Source organism: Mus caroli, chromosome 17 (genome assembly GCF_900094665.2).
Source record: "Mus caroli chromosome 17, CAROLI_EIJ_v1.1, whole genome shotgun sequence".
NCBI classification, from domain to species: Eukaryota; Metazoa; Chordata; class Mammalia; order Rodentia; family Muridae; genus Mus; species Mus caroli.
The window spans coordinates 20,104,197-20,118,730 of NC_034586.1; the positions used below are offsets into that span (position 1 = coordinate 20,104,197).

At 44.5% G+C, this 14,534-nt stretch overlaps 1 protein-coding gene across 6 annotated transcripts in view; it reads right to left on the reverse strand.

Annotated features, from left to right (window-relative positions):
• The window catches only part of LOC110283822 (ATP-binding cassette sub-family A member 17), a 94,970-nt gene that overhangs the window by 29,536 nt on the left and 50,900 nt on the right, over positions 1–14,534 (reverse strand). For 5 of the 6 annotated variants that reach the window (XM_029471709.1, XM_021149351.1, XM_021149346.1 and 2 more), the window contains 7 exons: positions 10,531–10,686; positions 10,220–10,430; positions 9,206–9,356; positions 6,518–6,616; positions 5,387–5,552; positions 2,233–2,539; positions 16–289 (listed from right to left, as the gene is read on the reverse strand). In XM_029471709.1, coding sequence (XP_029327569.1) covers positions 16–289; positions 2,233–2,539; positions 5,387–5,552; positions 6,518–6,616; positions 9,206–9,356; positions 10,220–10,430; positions 10,531–10,686 — 1,364 coding nt within the window. The remainder of the gene's footprint in view (positions 1–15; positions 290–2,232; positions 2,540–5,386; positions 5,553–6,517; positions 6,617–9,205; positions 9,357–10,219; positions 10,431–10,530; positions 10,687–14,534) is intronic. The other variant, XM_021149349.1, reaches the window with a different exon arrangement.

The window sequence follows — 14,534 nt, forward strand, 5'->3', positions numbered from 1 at the left end:
GGCAGTCTCACGCACTGGTACAGGATCGACTCGGAGACCTCGATGGCTGTCTGAGGCTGGGGATAGTTGGTTGTGGTAATGGAAGCATTGGCTCCAGAAAGCAACTTGAAGAGAAGATTGTCCACCAGAGTCAGAGCCAGGCTAGGGGAGTGGTAGGCCTGGTTGTTGAACAGCGCCTTCACTGTCGTGTGGTTATTCACATCTTCAAAAGAAGCTGCCACCACGTAGAGCTTATCAAAGCCCTCAGGAGCCTCCTTTGCCTTCTTCAGTAGGAAGTCCTCTACAGAACCTGGGAAGGGAGCCAAAGGCACACTGGGCAGAGAGAATGCTGAGAAAACATCGCACCAGGCCCAGTGGCACACAGTACACTCATCATGGGCTTCCCCAGTCTTCTATTCTTTCTGGGTACCCCATTACCAGCCTCACAAACACCCAAAGGCTGGCCTCCTCTCCAGCTCTCTATTGAATTCCAGCCGATCTCCAAATCTCCATCTCTTAAGTCCTTTTGAATCCCAACTTAGCCCGATAATAGCTTCTGGGACCATGTGTTCCCAAACAAAACTCCACACCATCTGTATGGTATCTGCATACTTGGTGTGGAAGGACATACCTAATACCTACCTACTTGCAGTGATTCTGACCTCTAGGCAAAGCCACACATCCACATAGTGTAAAATGCACCTTCTCTTTTGCTTTTGTTGTCATTTGTTTTTGAGACAGAGACTCACTATGTAGCCCAGGCTGACCTGGAACTCACTCTATAGACCAGGCTGGCCTTAAACTCACAGAAGCAGATTGGCCTCCTCTGCCTCCTGAGTGCTAGAATTAAAAGTATGCGCCACCTCTCCTGGCTTAGAACTCACTTTCTGTGTTGTGGTTTGGAGGTAGTTTGTTCCCTACAGAAGCTATATAGACAGGCAGTGCCCAGGACAATCACACTAAAAGACGGTGAGAACTTTGCTGTGGATGACCATGTGGGCTGGGATGCTTCAGCCTAAGGGTTATTATTGCTGTAGTAGGTGTGGGCTACTTCTTGTTGGAGGTGGTGAGTTCTAGCAGTAGATTCAGCTTCCTCTTTCCTTCCTCCTGCTACCACATACGACGTGAAGCTCTCCTCAGAGCCGAGCAGGTGATACCTTACTCTTGACCCTCTCAACTCACCACCCGTGCCAGAACAAACCCCTACTTCCTTCTCTGTTGTAATACTAGTTAGTCACTCTCTGGATTCTTGGCCTCATGGCCTTACATTCATTCTTACTACACCTATGATCTTAAGAGTCCTGTAAGCTTGCAGGTCCTCCTGTAGTTCGAATGCCTTTGGTTATTTTTCCTTTCCACTACTCAGATGGCACCTGGAATCCTCTAAAGATGAGATGTGTCTGTTAGAATCACTGCTACCGTTCTGTAACTCTCTGTCAGTCATGAGAGGCTTCTTGTTCAGAAGTTCTCTGACGGTTGGTACTAATTCTGCTCAATACCATATTCCCAGTACACAATGCCGTATGTAATAGAACACCTACCTACCTACACACACACACACACACACACACACACACACACACACACATATATAAACTTTAAAGCTGAAAAAGACATTTACTGATCTAAGAAACTAATGATGAGTTTATTACAGACTGGACACCAACTATACAAAATATTCATTGGAAAATTGCTTCTAAGGATACAGAAAGCAGTTATCCCAATTTGATACACAAAGAAACAGACGCCTTACTAAGCATGATATCTTAAGCCAGCTTTCTGAAACTCTAGCCAATATCTGAGATAATCAACTTGTAAAGAAAAAAAGAAGATTTGTTTTAGCCAATAGTACAGTTCATGGTCAATTGACCCTGTTGCATTGGGGCCTGTGGTAGAATATGAAAGGGGTGTGGAAGTGCAAACGAGTCTCCTCATGGACGGGAAATGGAAAAAGATCCGGAGGTCCTGGCATATGACCACTTGCTGTCAAGGATATGCTGCTGTTAGTGGCCTGGTCAGACCTTCCTCTGTGATCAATTTCTTACAAGGCTCCACAACCTCTAGAAAGACACATAGGGTCTCACCTTTAGAAGCCCTCCACTTCCAGTTAGCCAGAATCTAAATGACATTTTTCTGAGCCTTCCAGCTATTCAGTCTGATGTCAGAGAGCACTGCGTGGCTCAGAAAGCCATAGCCTCCCCACAAAGAAAAGCAGGCTCGCTTCCTGCTCAGGCCCTGTGCCCTGCTTCTTACCTTGAATACGCAAAGGAACCTGTCCTGCGGCCACAAGCATTTTTACAAAGTCATCTGAAAGTTGAGGGTCCAGGTGAGAATTCTCAGCAATAAAAAATGGAACAATGGTCTGGCCATACGTTTGTAAAGTCAGCTCCAGGGGCACGTTATCCAGTTTCCTTAATTTGAAGTTAAAAAAGGTGAGGCTTAACATAATGATCGCCAGCGGCAGCAGAACCTGCACAGCGAGCACCAGCATCCAGTTGCGCCGAGAATATGTGATCTTTTTCAAGAGCATGGCGTAGAATTGTTGGCAGAGAAGACAGAACTGCAGTTGAAGAAGGAGGTAGGTGTGGTGTCAGCGCAGTGATAAGAGCTGGGGTTACTGAGGTGGCTTCTGCTCACGGCCACTCACAGCCCCTCACCTCAACTGTCCCAGAATCTGCCTTAGGTTAGGATGCTATGATGTCATCATTTTAACCTGCACTCAGAGGATGGAGGAGGAATCTAAGGAGCTTCAGACTCCAAATAGAAACGATGCCATGTTTTCCTGCCTTAAAGACTTGTAAAAAACTAAATTTGGTGAGACTATGGAAGAAATGACACCATCAGTGGAGGCTGTATTTAAAAAAATACAGCTGGAGAGATGGCTCATTAGTTAATACCACGGGTTGCTCTTCCAGAGGCACCAGATTCAGTTTCCAGCACCCACGTGGTAGGTCACAGCTATATTAACTCCAGTTCCAGAGGATCTGATGACTTCTGACCTCCACGGGCACCAGGCACACGCGATACGCAGACAAACATGCAGGCAAAACACTAGTACACATAAAATAAATCAGTCTTTAAGAAATCCTTGCAGGGTGACTGACACACAAATTCCAGCATTCAGGAGGCAGAGGCAGGAGAGTCTTGTGAGTTAGAGGTCATCCTGGTCTGTACAGAGAGTTCCAGGGCAGCCAGAGCTCCATAGTGAAACCTTAGCTCAAACAAAAACAAAACAACACCCAAGAAAACAAAAACAAAACAAAACAAAAAAACTCTAGATGAATATAACTTCATTTCAAAGTACTCTTTAGCTTTCATGTTCCATCTCCACTCAGAGATTATTTGTATAAATAGGGGAACCCATAAACATGTCTTTGTGGCAATGACAATCAAAATCAAAATATGCACGTATAAGCCCAAAGGTCCCGGGAGCTGACACAGCCTGGGTGGGAAGCCGTCTGGGTCAGTGCCACATGTGCTCACATGGCCTCTCTGAGGTGGCATGGGAGAGGACGTGGGAGAGGGCCAGGTTCAACATTTACACAGCCCTTTGCCTAGGAGCCCCTGTGGAAAGAGACCTCGTAGTCAAGTTTAAATCAGGCATTCTAAATTCCTGGTTGAATAATCAACAGGCCACTGGAGGGCTCTACCAAACATTGAGTTTTCTACTTTTGATGTGATGGACGCTTGCCTTCAGTGTTCTCCACAGGTCTGTGGGCATCTGAGGGCAAACAGAGAAGGACTTTATGGGAAGCTCAGGGGAGGTGCCTTCAAAAGCACACCATGGCCACGTGGCACAGATAATGCCTTGCTAAGGATTAAAAGGATAAATGATTGATCCGGAAAAAACAAAAACAAAAACCCACACGTGTCCTAGCTTTATGGATAATAATCCCCTTTACCATGTGGCTCAAGATTATGAAACAAGGAAATCAGTCTCTAATCCACAGTAATTTTGTTTTATAACAATACTGTTGATAGCTAGGTAAAAAATATCTTATAAAATGTATATCAAGCCAGGCCTTGATGGTGTACTTCTTTAATCCCAGCACTGAGGAGGCAGAAGCAGGCAGTTCGAGGCCAGCCTGTTCTACAAAGTGAATCCCAGGATAGCCAGGGATACACAGAGAAACCCTCCTTCTGAAAAAGCAAAAGATAAAACATATATTTCTTCAAATATATGTGTGTATATATATATGTGTGTGTGTATACAATTTTTCAATATTAAGAAAACAGATTTTCATGTATTTAAAAGTATATGTGTGCATATATATGTGTATGTGTGTGTATATGTGTGTGCATGTGTGTGTGTATGTATTTATATGTATATATAATCTTTTTACACAAGGTCTCTCTGGAAAGCCCAGGCTAGTCTCAAACTCAGGATCCTTCTTTCTCATCCTCCCTCAAGTTGGAATTATGAAAACATTTTTTAAAAATTTAAATTCTAGGTGGTACAATACACGACCTACTTCACAGTGCAAAGAGCATGTATTCTGGCCCGTGCAAGTACTTCTTTCAGTCTCTTACCTGATGAAGAATGGACGACCCCTGCTAGGATGTTTTTGGATGCTGTGTTTCTATCGGGTTAATCAACGTTTGTGGGGGTCTGAATGAGAATGGCCTCCAGCGGCTCATGTATTTGAATGCTTGGTTTTCAGATGGTGGACTGCTTAGGAAGGATTAGGAGGTGTGGCCTTGTCAGAGGGGTGTGTGTCAAAATCCCCACATCAGACCTAATCTCTCTCTCTCTCTCTCTCTCTCTCTCTCTCTCTCTCTCTCTCTCTCTCTCTCTCTCTCTCTCTTTGCCTACAGATCAGGATGTAAGTGTTCAGCTACTACTCTAGGGCTACCCTGATTGCTTCCCTGCCTCTATGCTTCCTGTCATGATGGAAATGGACTTTTCCTTTAAAGCCTCCAATTAAATGCTTTCTTTTATAAGAGCAGCCTTGATCATGGTGTTTCGTTACAGTGATGGTAACCCTAACTGAGACACATTTGCCTTTGAACTAGAGCAGGCTGTGTAATGCTGCTGAAGCCTGATGAACCCATCCTTTCTTCTTAGTTTATTGACACAAGATCTCTATAGGTAGCCCAGGCTGGCCATGAACTCAGAGTCTGCCTGATCCAGTCTCCTGATCACTGGGATTACAGGCATGCATTACTAAACTCAGTTCCTTTTTTGTTTTTATATTTTGAGACAGAGTCTATGTATCCTTGACTAGATTCATAGTCCTGGAATACACTGTGTGGACCAGGCTGGCCTTGAACTTACAGAGATCTGCCTGCCTCTGCCTCTGATTAACGGTGTACCCCATTATGCCCAGCCTAAACACAGCTCCTGATTGAATGATAGCATGACCCCATCAATTAAACCACATTTGTGTATTTGAAATGTGCTACTTACGCCCGTATTTAGTCTCATTGGCTGTTCAGTGCTCACTGAGAAGGTCCTTGAGTGGAGACTTTTAATTCTGTCAATAGGAACTCTGTGGTGATGCCGGGGAAGCTGATGAAGAGAGTGTCGCTTCTCGGTTAAGACATTTGTGCTGGGATCAGCCAACTTACAAACTCTAAACCGAACCAAAATCATAAGCAAATACAAAGTCACAAGCCAGTTCATTCTGTTCAGGCTAAACAATGAACTTCATAGGTTTGGGAAAACGGTAAGTTAGAATAAGATTAACGTTGGCGCCAACAAGTGTGTCTAAGTTGTATAACGGGCCACGTGATCATCCATAAGCACCGTGTCGCCTCACCCGACTCTGTTCCGAAGATCTCATGCAACGCTATCAGGATTACATTTTGTTACCTTGTTTTGAAAACTACTACATGAAAATTAAAGCAAAATAATATATTAGTTAATTTTATGAGCAAAACTATAAAAGTCAAAAACAGCAGCAGCAGCAGCAGCAGCAACAACAACAAACAAAAAAGTAAAAAGAATTTTTAGGCCAAGCATGGTGGCACATACTGTTAATTCCAGAACCCAGGAGACTGAGGCAGGCAGATCTTTGTAAGTTTGAGGCAAGTCTGGTCTAAATAGTGAGGCCCAGGACAGCCATACATATAGACTCTGTCTCACCACTCTCCAAAAATATGTTTGTTGAATAATAATACCTCAAACATATAATTAATTTAACATATCTAATATCCAATTAGATCAAAAGTACCATCCAGAGGCTCGACAGCCATCCAGCAGGACAATTAGGAAACAGAGTTAAGCGTTGGGTAATGTTTAAATGGATGATGTTCAAGATCCCTTCCAACACTAGGTTATTTGGATCTGTCAGTGTGTGTGTGTGTGTGTGTGTGTATTGTGTATGTGTGTACACAGATACTTTTAATGACAGAGAAAGATGTCTGGTGTCTTACTTTATTGATTTCCATCTTATCCCTTGAGACAGGGTCTTTCTTTCTCCGAACCTGACAATCTCTGGGTTTTCGCTGGGCTGTCAGCCAGCAAGCCCATCGTCATGCTTGCATGGCAAGGGCTCTTACCCACTTAGGCCCGCCTTCTGGTTTTATTTTTGCTTACCGAATGAACACTTCCTCCATAGTAGTGACAGAGGTGGCAAAAGTAGAGATTCCCAGCTCTGTCTGTCTCAGTTCCAATTCAGTGAATAGAGCCTCAAAACTAGATGAGAAATAAAGGTTTTGGTAGTGTTCTTTTTTTTAAAAAAATATTTATTTATTTTATGTATATGAGTACACTGTAGCTGTCTTCAGACACACCAGAAGAGGGCATTAGATACCATTACAGTTGGTTGTGAACCACCATGTGGTTGCTGGGATTTGAACTCAGGACCTCTGGAAGAGCAGTCAGTGAGTGCTCTTAACCACTGAGCCATCCCTCCAGCCCAGGGGGAATAAAGGTTTTATTTCTGAAAGATGGAAGGTGAATCCTTTACCACCCTTAGCTTTCTAGAGCAGAGAAGACATGGGGTTTGTTGTCAAGATATCTGTTCAGATCTCAGTAAACTTGTAATAGCATTTGTTTTGGAACATTCCTATGGGGAGAAATGTAAAATATATCTAGTACAGACAGAGGTGACGTTTTGGTATTTTTGAGCCCAGGCATAAAAAGTAGTGACTGGCATTCTCTCTGCCTTAGTCAGGGTTTCTATTCCTACATAAAACATCATGACCAAGAAGCAAGTTGGGGAGGAAAGGGTTTATTCAGCTTACACTTCTACATTGCTGGTCATCACCAAAGGAAGTCAGGACTGGAACTCAAGCGGGTCAGGAAGCAGGAGCTGATGCAGAGGCCATGGAGGGATGGTCCTTACTGGCTTGCTTCCCCTGGCTTGCTCAGCTTGCTTTCTAATAGAACCCAGGACTACCAGTCCAGGGATGGCACCACCCACAATGGGCCCTCCCACCCTTGATCACTAATTGAGAAAATGCCTTACAGTTGGATCTCATGGAGGCATTTCCTCAAGGGAGGCTCCTTTCTCTGTGATAACTCCAGCTTGTGTCAAGTTGACACACAAAACCAGCCAGTACAATTGACCCCCCCTTTTTTTTCAGTCCCTCTTGGAGTGCCTTTTCTTGGATTCTGCCTGCCATCCTAGGAGAAGCCAAAATCATCCGAGAGACAACCCAGTGGAGCACTGGATGCTACAGTTAGCAGCTCTAGTAAGAGCCCAGTTGTTAGTCAGCACTGTTTTCCCAGGTGTGAGAATGAACCACCTTGGAAATTCTAGCTCATTCTAGCCCCAGGCAAAAAATTAATGTGGGGCAGAAGAACCATGCAGCTCAGTGCAGCCGACATAGGAATCTTCTGGGGACAGGGGTAGGCAAGATGTGCAAGGACTTGGGCTGAATCTCTAGGACAAAGTGGGGAAAAACATGAGAAACACTAAAATAGTTGCCAGTTTAAGCCAGAATTTTTTGAGTTGAGCAATTCAGTAACCCAGTACTGTACAAGTGATCCAGAGGCCACTGTGGCACTATTTTTTTTAAAACCTTCTAGATTCTAGAACACGTGTCATGTTTTGGGGGCAAGGACAGTGAGGTGAAGGCAGGAGAGGCTTCAAGAGAGGCCTCGGTGGAGGCAGGAGAACAGTGAGGAGATTAGCAGTCCGTGGCAGAAGGCTTGGTAGCACCTTCAGTTGTGTTATCAGGACAGACTGAAAGACTGTTTGTGAATAACTGTGGCATGGCAGGACATGTTCTCAAGATTGTGAGTATGGCTTTAGTCTTAAAAGGGTGTGTGTTTCATAATCCGATACACAGCATACCTACAAAATACTTATACCAGTGGGGATATTCTTCTGTTGTCTAAGAGCAGATGAATGAAGCTAGCTATTCAGCTGTATCCACCAGTTTGGATGGAAAAGAGATAATGCAAAAGACAGAGTCAACAGCCAGTGGATGAAGTGAAAGGCTGATTAAAACCACTCTTATGGGGCTGGGGAAATGGTTGAGTGGTTAAGAGCACTGACTGCTCTTCCAAAGGTCCTGAGTTCAAATCCCAGCAACCACATGGTGGCTCATAAGCATCTGTAATGAGATTTGATGCCCTCTTCTGGTGTGTCATAAGACAGCTACAGTGTACTTATTTATAATAATAAATAAATCTTCTTTTTTTTTTTTTTTTTTTTTTTGAGACAGGGTTTCTCTGTGTAGCCATGGCTGTCCTGGAACTCACTTTGTAGACCAGGCTGGCCTCGAACTCAGAAATCTGCCTGCCTCTGCCTCCCAAAGTGCTGGGATTAAAGGTGTGTGTCACCACCACCCAGCCCATAAATAAATCTTTAGACCATAGTGAGTAGAGGTCTGGTGCATCTGAAGAGAGCTACAGTGTACAGTGTATGTAAAACCACTCTTAAGAAGCAAAACAATCAATATGCATCCCCTGATCCTGAGAAAGCAGAAATATGAGACTCATGTCAACCTAGAATTTAGAATTGCTGAAGACTAGTGTGTGGCATTTTCCTTTATTTCCCTTTTTGAATGATGCTGTCTCTTATGATCGCCATTACGTGCTCAGCTCCTCTGGTGTGTTTGGATCAGAAAACATCCCTCTCTAACTCACAAGTCTTCAAAAAGAGCCACAGCCAATGAGGTGGACCCAAGAACCATACCATACGTAGTTCAGATAGTGAGGCCCCTAGTCTTATACTGATCCTGTAACAGGAAAGACTATTGTGCATGCGGGCATGTGTAAAGGATGTGGATTTTTGTGGCTGTGGAGGGCCTGTGCTAATGACTCAGTTCATACCTGGGTATGGTCTTCTTAGGAAGTGTGAATATCATTTCTTCTCCAATGCTAGACTCCAAAACTGCATTCGGTATGTGGTGATAAATAACTTCATAGAGCTTTGAGGTGTCGCAGAGAGGTGATTTTATTATAGTCATATAATATCCTGCACCTGAAATACCATGTAAGAGACAATGAAACCGTCTTACTCTTTATCCCATTCTTCTTGGGCCATCGCTTTCTGTACTTCAGAATGGAGAGATTTAGGGCAAAGAGAGGGGAACCTTGTGAGGTTTAAACTGTAATGACCTGGTTTTGCTCTTGTTTCAGAGTCAGGAGATGGACTGTGGACTGGTAGCAAATCTAACAATGCTAGGCAGTGAAAAGGGGCTTCAGGAAGGGCGGCAAACAGGGTGGCCTAGGTCCTTAGGAATTCTGAACAGAATGCTAGACATTGTCAGGTACTGGCTGAGAGTAGTGGGTTGAGCACAGAGTCAGAAGGTGTGAGATTAAAGGCCGAGAAATGGGCTAGGAGGCATCTGTAAGGGTCTGTAGGAGAGCTGCTGACCAGGGTGCTAACAAGTGAGACAGAGAGAGGGAGAGAGAGAGAGAGAGAGAGAGAGAGAGAGAGAGAGAGAGATATTTTGAAATGAAGGCCAGTTATAGTTTGCAGACGGGTCAGACCTGGGTTGTGAGAAAGAGAGAGGGGGGCCTTGGGTTTTATTTGGGGGTTGTTTGTTTCAATTTCATGGATTAGATTTTTTTTTAAAACCCCAAGAAAGGATAGACTAATTTGGTACCTGGATGAAGAGGCAAGAAACTGACAAACTGACATATAAGCATGGGTCTTCTGACCCTAAATCTCTAAGATACCTTTTACTTCATTTCTGCCTTGTTTTCCCAAGACCTTCCCCTGGACCAAGAGAACAGGGAGTCCAGAGAAGCTTGTGCCCAGCCAAGATCAGGACCCTTCCCAAAGTCACCGATCCTGACCCAGGCTGGAGGCTGGCTGGACTCCTGCTGCCCACTGCTCACCGTATTTCTGTTTGAGGAACGATGGTGACCCGCAGCACTGGAGCTCCCCCTTGGCCAAGATGGCGATGCGGTCTCCCAGCAGGTCAGCTTCGTCCATGAAGTGAGTGGTCAGCAGGACGGTGCGGTCACCCTTCTGCTGCTGGAGAAGGTCCCAGATGGCCCTCCTGGAGGGGGAGTCCATGCCTGAGGTGGGCTCATCCAGAATCAGCACCTGGAGGGCAGAGGTCCGAGCTGTGGGACCCTGAGCGGCCAAGCTGTCGCCACCACCCAGGGTTTGCCCTTGTGTGGGAGTCAGGCCCCCTGCCCTATACCTTAGAGCCCGCTATGAGGGCGATGCCAATGGAGAGCTTGCGCTTCATGCCCCCACTCAGGAACTTGGACCTTGAGTTCCACTTGTCCTTCAGACCAAGCATGCGCAGCATCTCCTCTATTTGCTTGCGACAGTCCTGAGGAGACAGACCTTTCAACTGAAAGGCAAGAAACGGGGGGCTGTGAAGCAAGTGATACTGATGGAAGCTGAGCTATCTAATCAAGATTTTGATTGTATACAAATAAAACATAGGCAAGAAAAGGATGCCAGAAACATTGTTTTCAGGGAAAGGGACAGAGGAGGATATGAAGTATGTAAGTGAATAAATAAATGTGGGGAATGTAAATGAAATCTCTCCTTTCTATCTAAGGTTAAATGAGATGAAAGAAGTCTCATCTTTAAAGAAATCTGTAAAGATGCGAAGAGACCACCTAGCAAAGATTTCTCCTCCACATCAACATCAACCTCTCCTCCCCTACCCCTTCCCTGGTTTATTTTTAGACAGGGTCTCACGGTGTGGCTCGGGCTAGCCATACAGAATTCACTCTGTAAACCAGGCTGGCTTCGCACTCACAGAGATCTGTCTGCCTCTGGGTCCTTTGTGCTGGGATCAAAGCTGTGTGCCACTACTACTGCCTGGCAAATCAACACTTTTCTAGGATCGAAGTATTTGCTCAAGTTGCATCCTGTTATCAAAAGCTACACTTTGCTTACCAGTGATGTCATTCTGAGTTAGCCAACTGCATAAGAATGGGAGGCCAGCGTCTGACCAATCAGGCGGAGGCAGAGGCAAAGGCCTAGAGCCCCTACTGTGTATGTTTGATTGCTTGACCAACCTTCTGCAGCATTAGAACTTTCACCTTGTTGAAATACTTTGGGTCACATGGTCATGGTCTTAGACCCTCAGACCCATTTCTAACAGCAAATGACTTAAAAAATAAGTGCATAGGTACATTAAAAAATGTGTTAGGGCTAAGTGGGATTTCTCAACATATGTTTTTTAGAACTACTGTTTCATAGTAAAGAATTTATATGGCCTCTTTTGTCCCTGGTTCCTGGCATGGACTCTCTGAGGTTGGGGCTCCCCAAGTGATGAGAACATCTTTGTTACCACTGGGTCTTCAAGTCATATTGTACATCACACAGACAAGATCATATGGTGGTAGGGATTGAACCCAGGGCCTCATACATATTAGGCCAGTGCTGTATCAACTAAGCTACATCCCTCACCCACAAGTTTGTATCTTTTTACAATGGCAATAAACAGTCTAAAACCATGTTGACTTTAGCATCACAAAAGTATTTAGGAATAAATTTAACCATGTAAATGCAGAAATTGCACACTGAAAACTGTACAACATTATTGACAGAAATTAAAAGCAACCAAGTAAGTAGAAACACATTTCATGTTCAAGGATTAGAAAGTTGAACATTATTAATAATGTTAATATACCATTACTATTCAAAGAGCCCTGCAAATTCTGATAGCCCTTAAAATATTTATTGTACATATGGACAAAATCTGTGTTCCTAAACTTGCCTGAAAGTACAATCAGGTCAAAATAATCAAAACAGCATTGAAGACCAGAACAGGGTCAGGGAGTCACACTTCTGAACCCAGCACTTACTATAAAGCTACAGCCATACAGCACTGAGGTAGTTCTATAAAGACAGGCAAACAGAAAACGGAATGGACCTGAGATTCTGACAACAGTGATGCCCATTCAAGGGCAGAAGATGAATGCATCTGTGTTTTTAGATAAATTCTTCCTAGGTAGCTCTGGGTAGCCTGGAACTTGCTGTGCAGACTAGTGTGGGTCTTGAACTTGCAGTGATCCTTCTGCCCTGAGTGCTGGGATTACAGGGATGTGCCACCATGCTCAGCTAAAGAGAGTATTTCTTTCCTTTTTCAAAGTTAGACTTACCTAGTTTATGTGTGAGTGTTTTGCCTGCACGCATATATGTAGCCCACATGCATGTTTGCGGCCCACAGAGGTCAGAAGAGGGAGTCAGATCTCCAGAACTGGAGCTACGGAGGCTTGTGAACCACTGTGGGAGTGCTGGGAACCCAACCCGGGCTCTCTGCAAGAACAAGGGCTCCTAGTCATTGAGCATCTCTCCAGCGCCTAAAGAGTCATTGCAGTGCGTGCGTGCGTGTGTGTGTGTGTGTGTGTGAGTGTATGTAGTGTGTGTGTGAGTGTGTGTGTGTGTGTGAGTGTGTGTAGTGTGTGTGAGTGTGTGTAGTGTGTGTGAGTTGTGTGTGTGTGAGTGTGTGTGTGTGTGAGTGTGTGTGAGTGTGTGTGAGTGTGTGTGTCATGTGTGTATGTGTGTGTGTGAGTGTGTGTGTGTGCACTCGCGCAGGTTTATAGCAAACAATAAAAATAAACATTTGTGTATCAAAATTTACTGTCAATAAATGGTAAATAAAAACAGTGGGTAGGCCGGGCAGTGGTGGCACATGCCTTTAATCCCAGCACTTGGGAGGAAGAGGCAGGTGGATTTCTGAGTTCAAGGCCAGCCTGCTCTATAGAGTGAGTTCCAGGACAGCCAGGGCTACACAGAGAAACTCTGTCTGGAAACCCTCTTGTGGTTTCCAAAAAACCAAACCAAACCAAACCAAACCAAACCAAACCAAAACCAAACAGTGGGTTGTATTAGAGAACATTTCTGCAGACTATATCTATTTGTCAGGGGCTTAGTAGCCAGCATCTAACTAATGTCTCTTAAATAAATTACTAAAGGATTAACAACTCGACTAAAAAATGAAATAGGATATGGAGAGAGATTTCTCCAAAGAAGCGCACAAATAGCCTCTAAGCTCCAAGGGACCCATCCTCTCATTTCTGTGAGACCAGAGAGTGCTTGTATTTAGGCCTCAAGTTTCAGTGAGACCCAGGGGCATTAAAGGAATGGGCTTCTGCTCCAGAGAGCCCAGAGAACACCTTGAGACTAGAATCCCAGCTCTCACAGGGGGATCTGGGAGCGGTATAGGGACAGGTCTCCAGTTCCAGTGGCCTTAGAGGTCAGTGCACCGTATGAGATTCAACTCCAGGATGCACAGGATCCCCTGAAATGTTGGGGCTCTGGCTCCCTATGGTCAAGTTTTGACGTCTGAGGCTCACTGAAGGACTTGGGGAGTCTATAATACTGGGGCCCTAGGTTACTTCAGGTCTTTGGGTCTAACCTTGGCTTCCATAAAGTACACAGACTCCAGTGGGTCTGGTGTTTGATGTCCTTTTCCCAGAATTACAAGATTTCGAGGGATGGCCAAGGTTTTGCCTCCACCTGGTTGTCTATGGCTTAGTGTACAGCCTGCCCTTAGGGCTACTGGCACACAGCCAAGATGTAATTTCTCCAGCAGGTTCATTCAACACCCACACCAAAACCCATGTAGGTAACCTTCTAGGAAGAGTCACAAAAATAAACCATCCAGACTAACCCGGAAGAAGGGAGCAGAAGGGAAAGTCAAAGCTCAGAGACAGCCAGGCTCCCAACAGGTGTAAAGACAAAACAAAGAAAAACAAAGAATAAAATACAACCACCAGCCATAACCCTTCCCAATCAACCAGCTCCCCTGTAAGGGAACCTAAAACTACAGACATAGCTGAAACGTATGAGAGAAAATTCACAGTCTTACTTTTTAAAAGAATTAATGAGCAAACAAGAAGATACAAACAAATGCATGAACTAAGAAAACTTACCCAAGACCTTGACAATACAGTCTCCAACAAGAACGAGCTAGTCAGTAAACTGGAGGAAACTTTCAAAATGTGGAGAAAAATTCAGTAAAGAGATCGAAACATCAGAAAAAAAAAATAACTAGAATAGGGCACTGGTGGTGCATGCCTTTAGTCTCAACCCTTGGGAGGCAGAGGCAGGCAGATCTCTGTGAGTTGGAGGCCAATCTGGTAACAATAAAACAAAGTGAAAGAAAGAAAGAAAGAAAGAAAGAAAGAAAGAAAGAGAGAGAGAGAGAGAGAGAGAGAGAGAGAGAGAGAGGAAGGA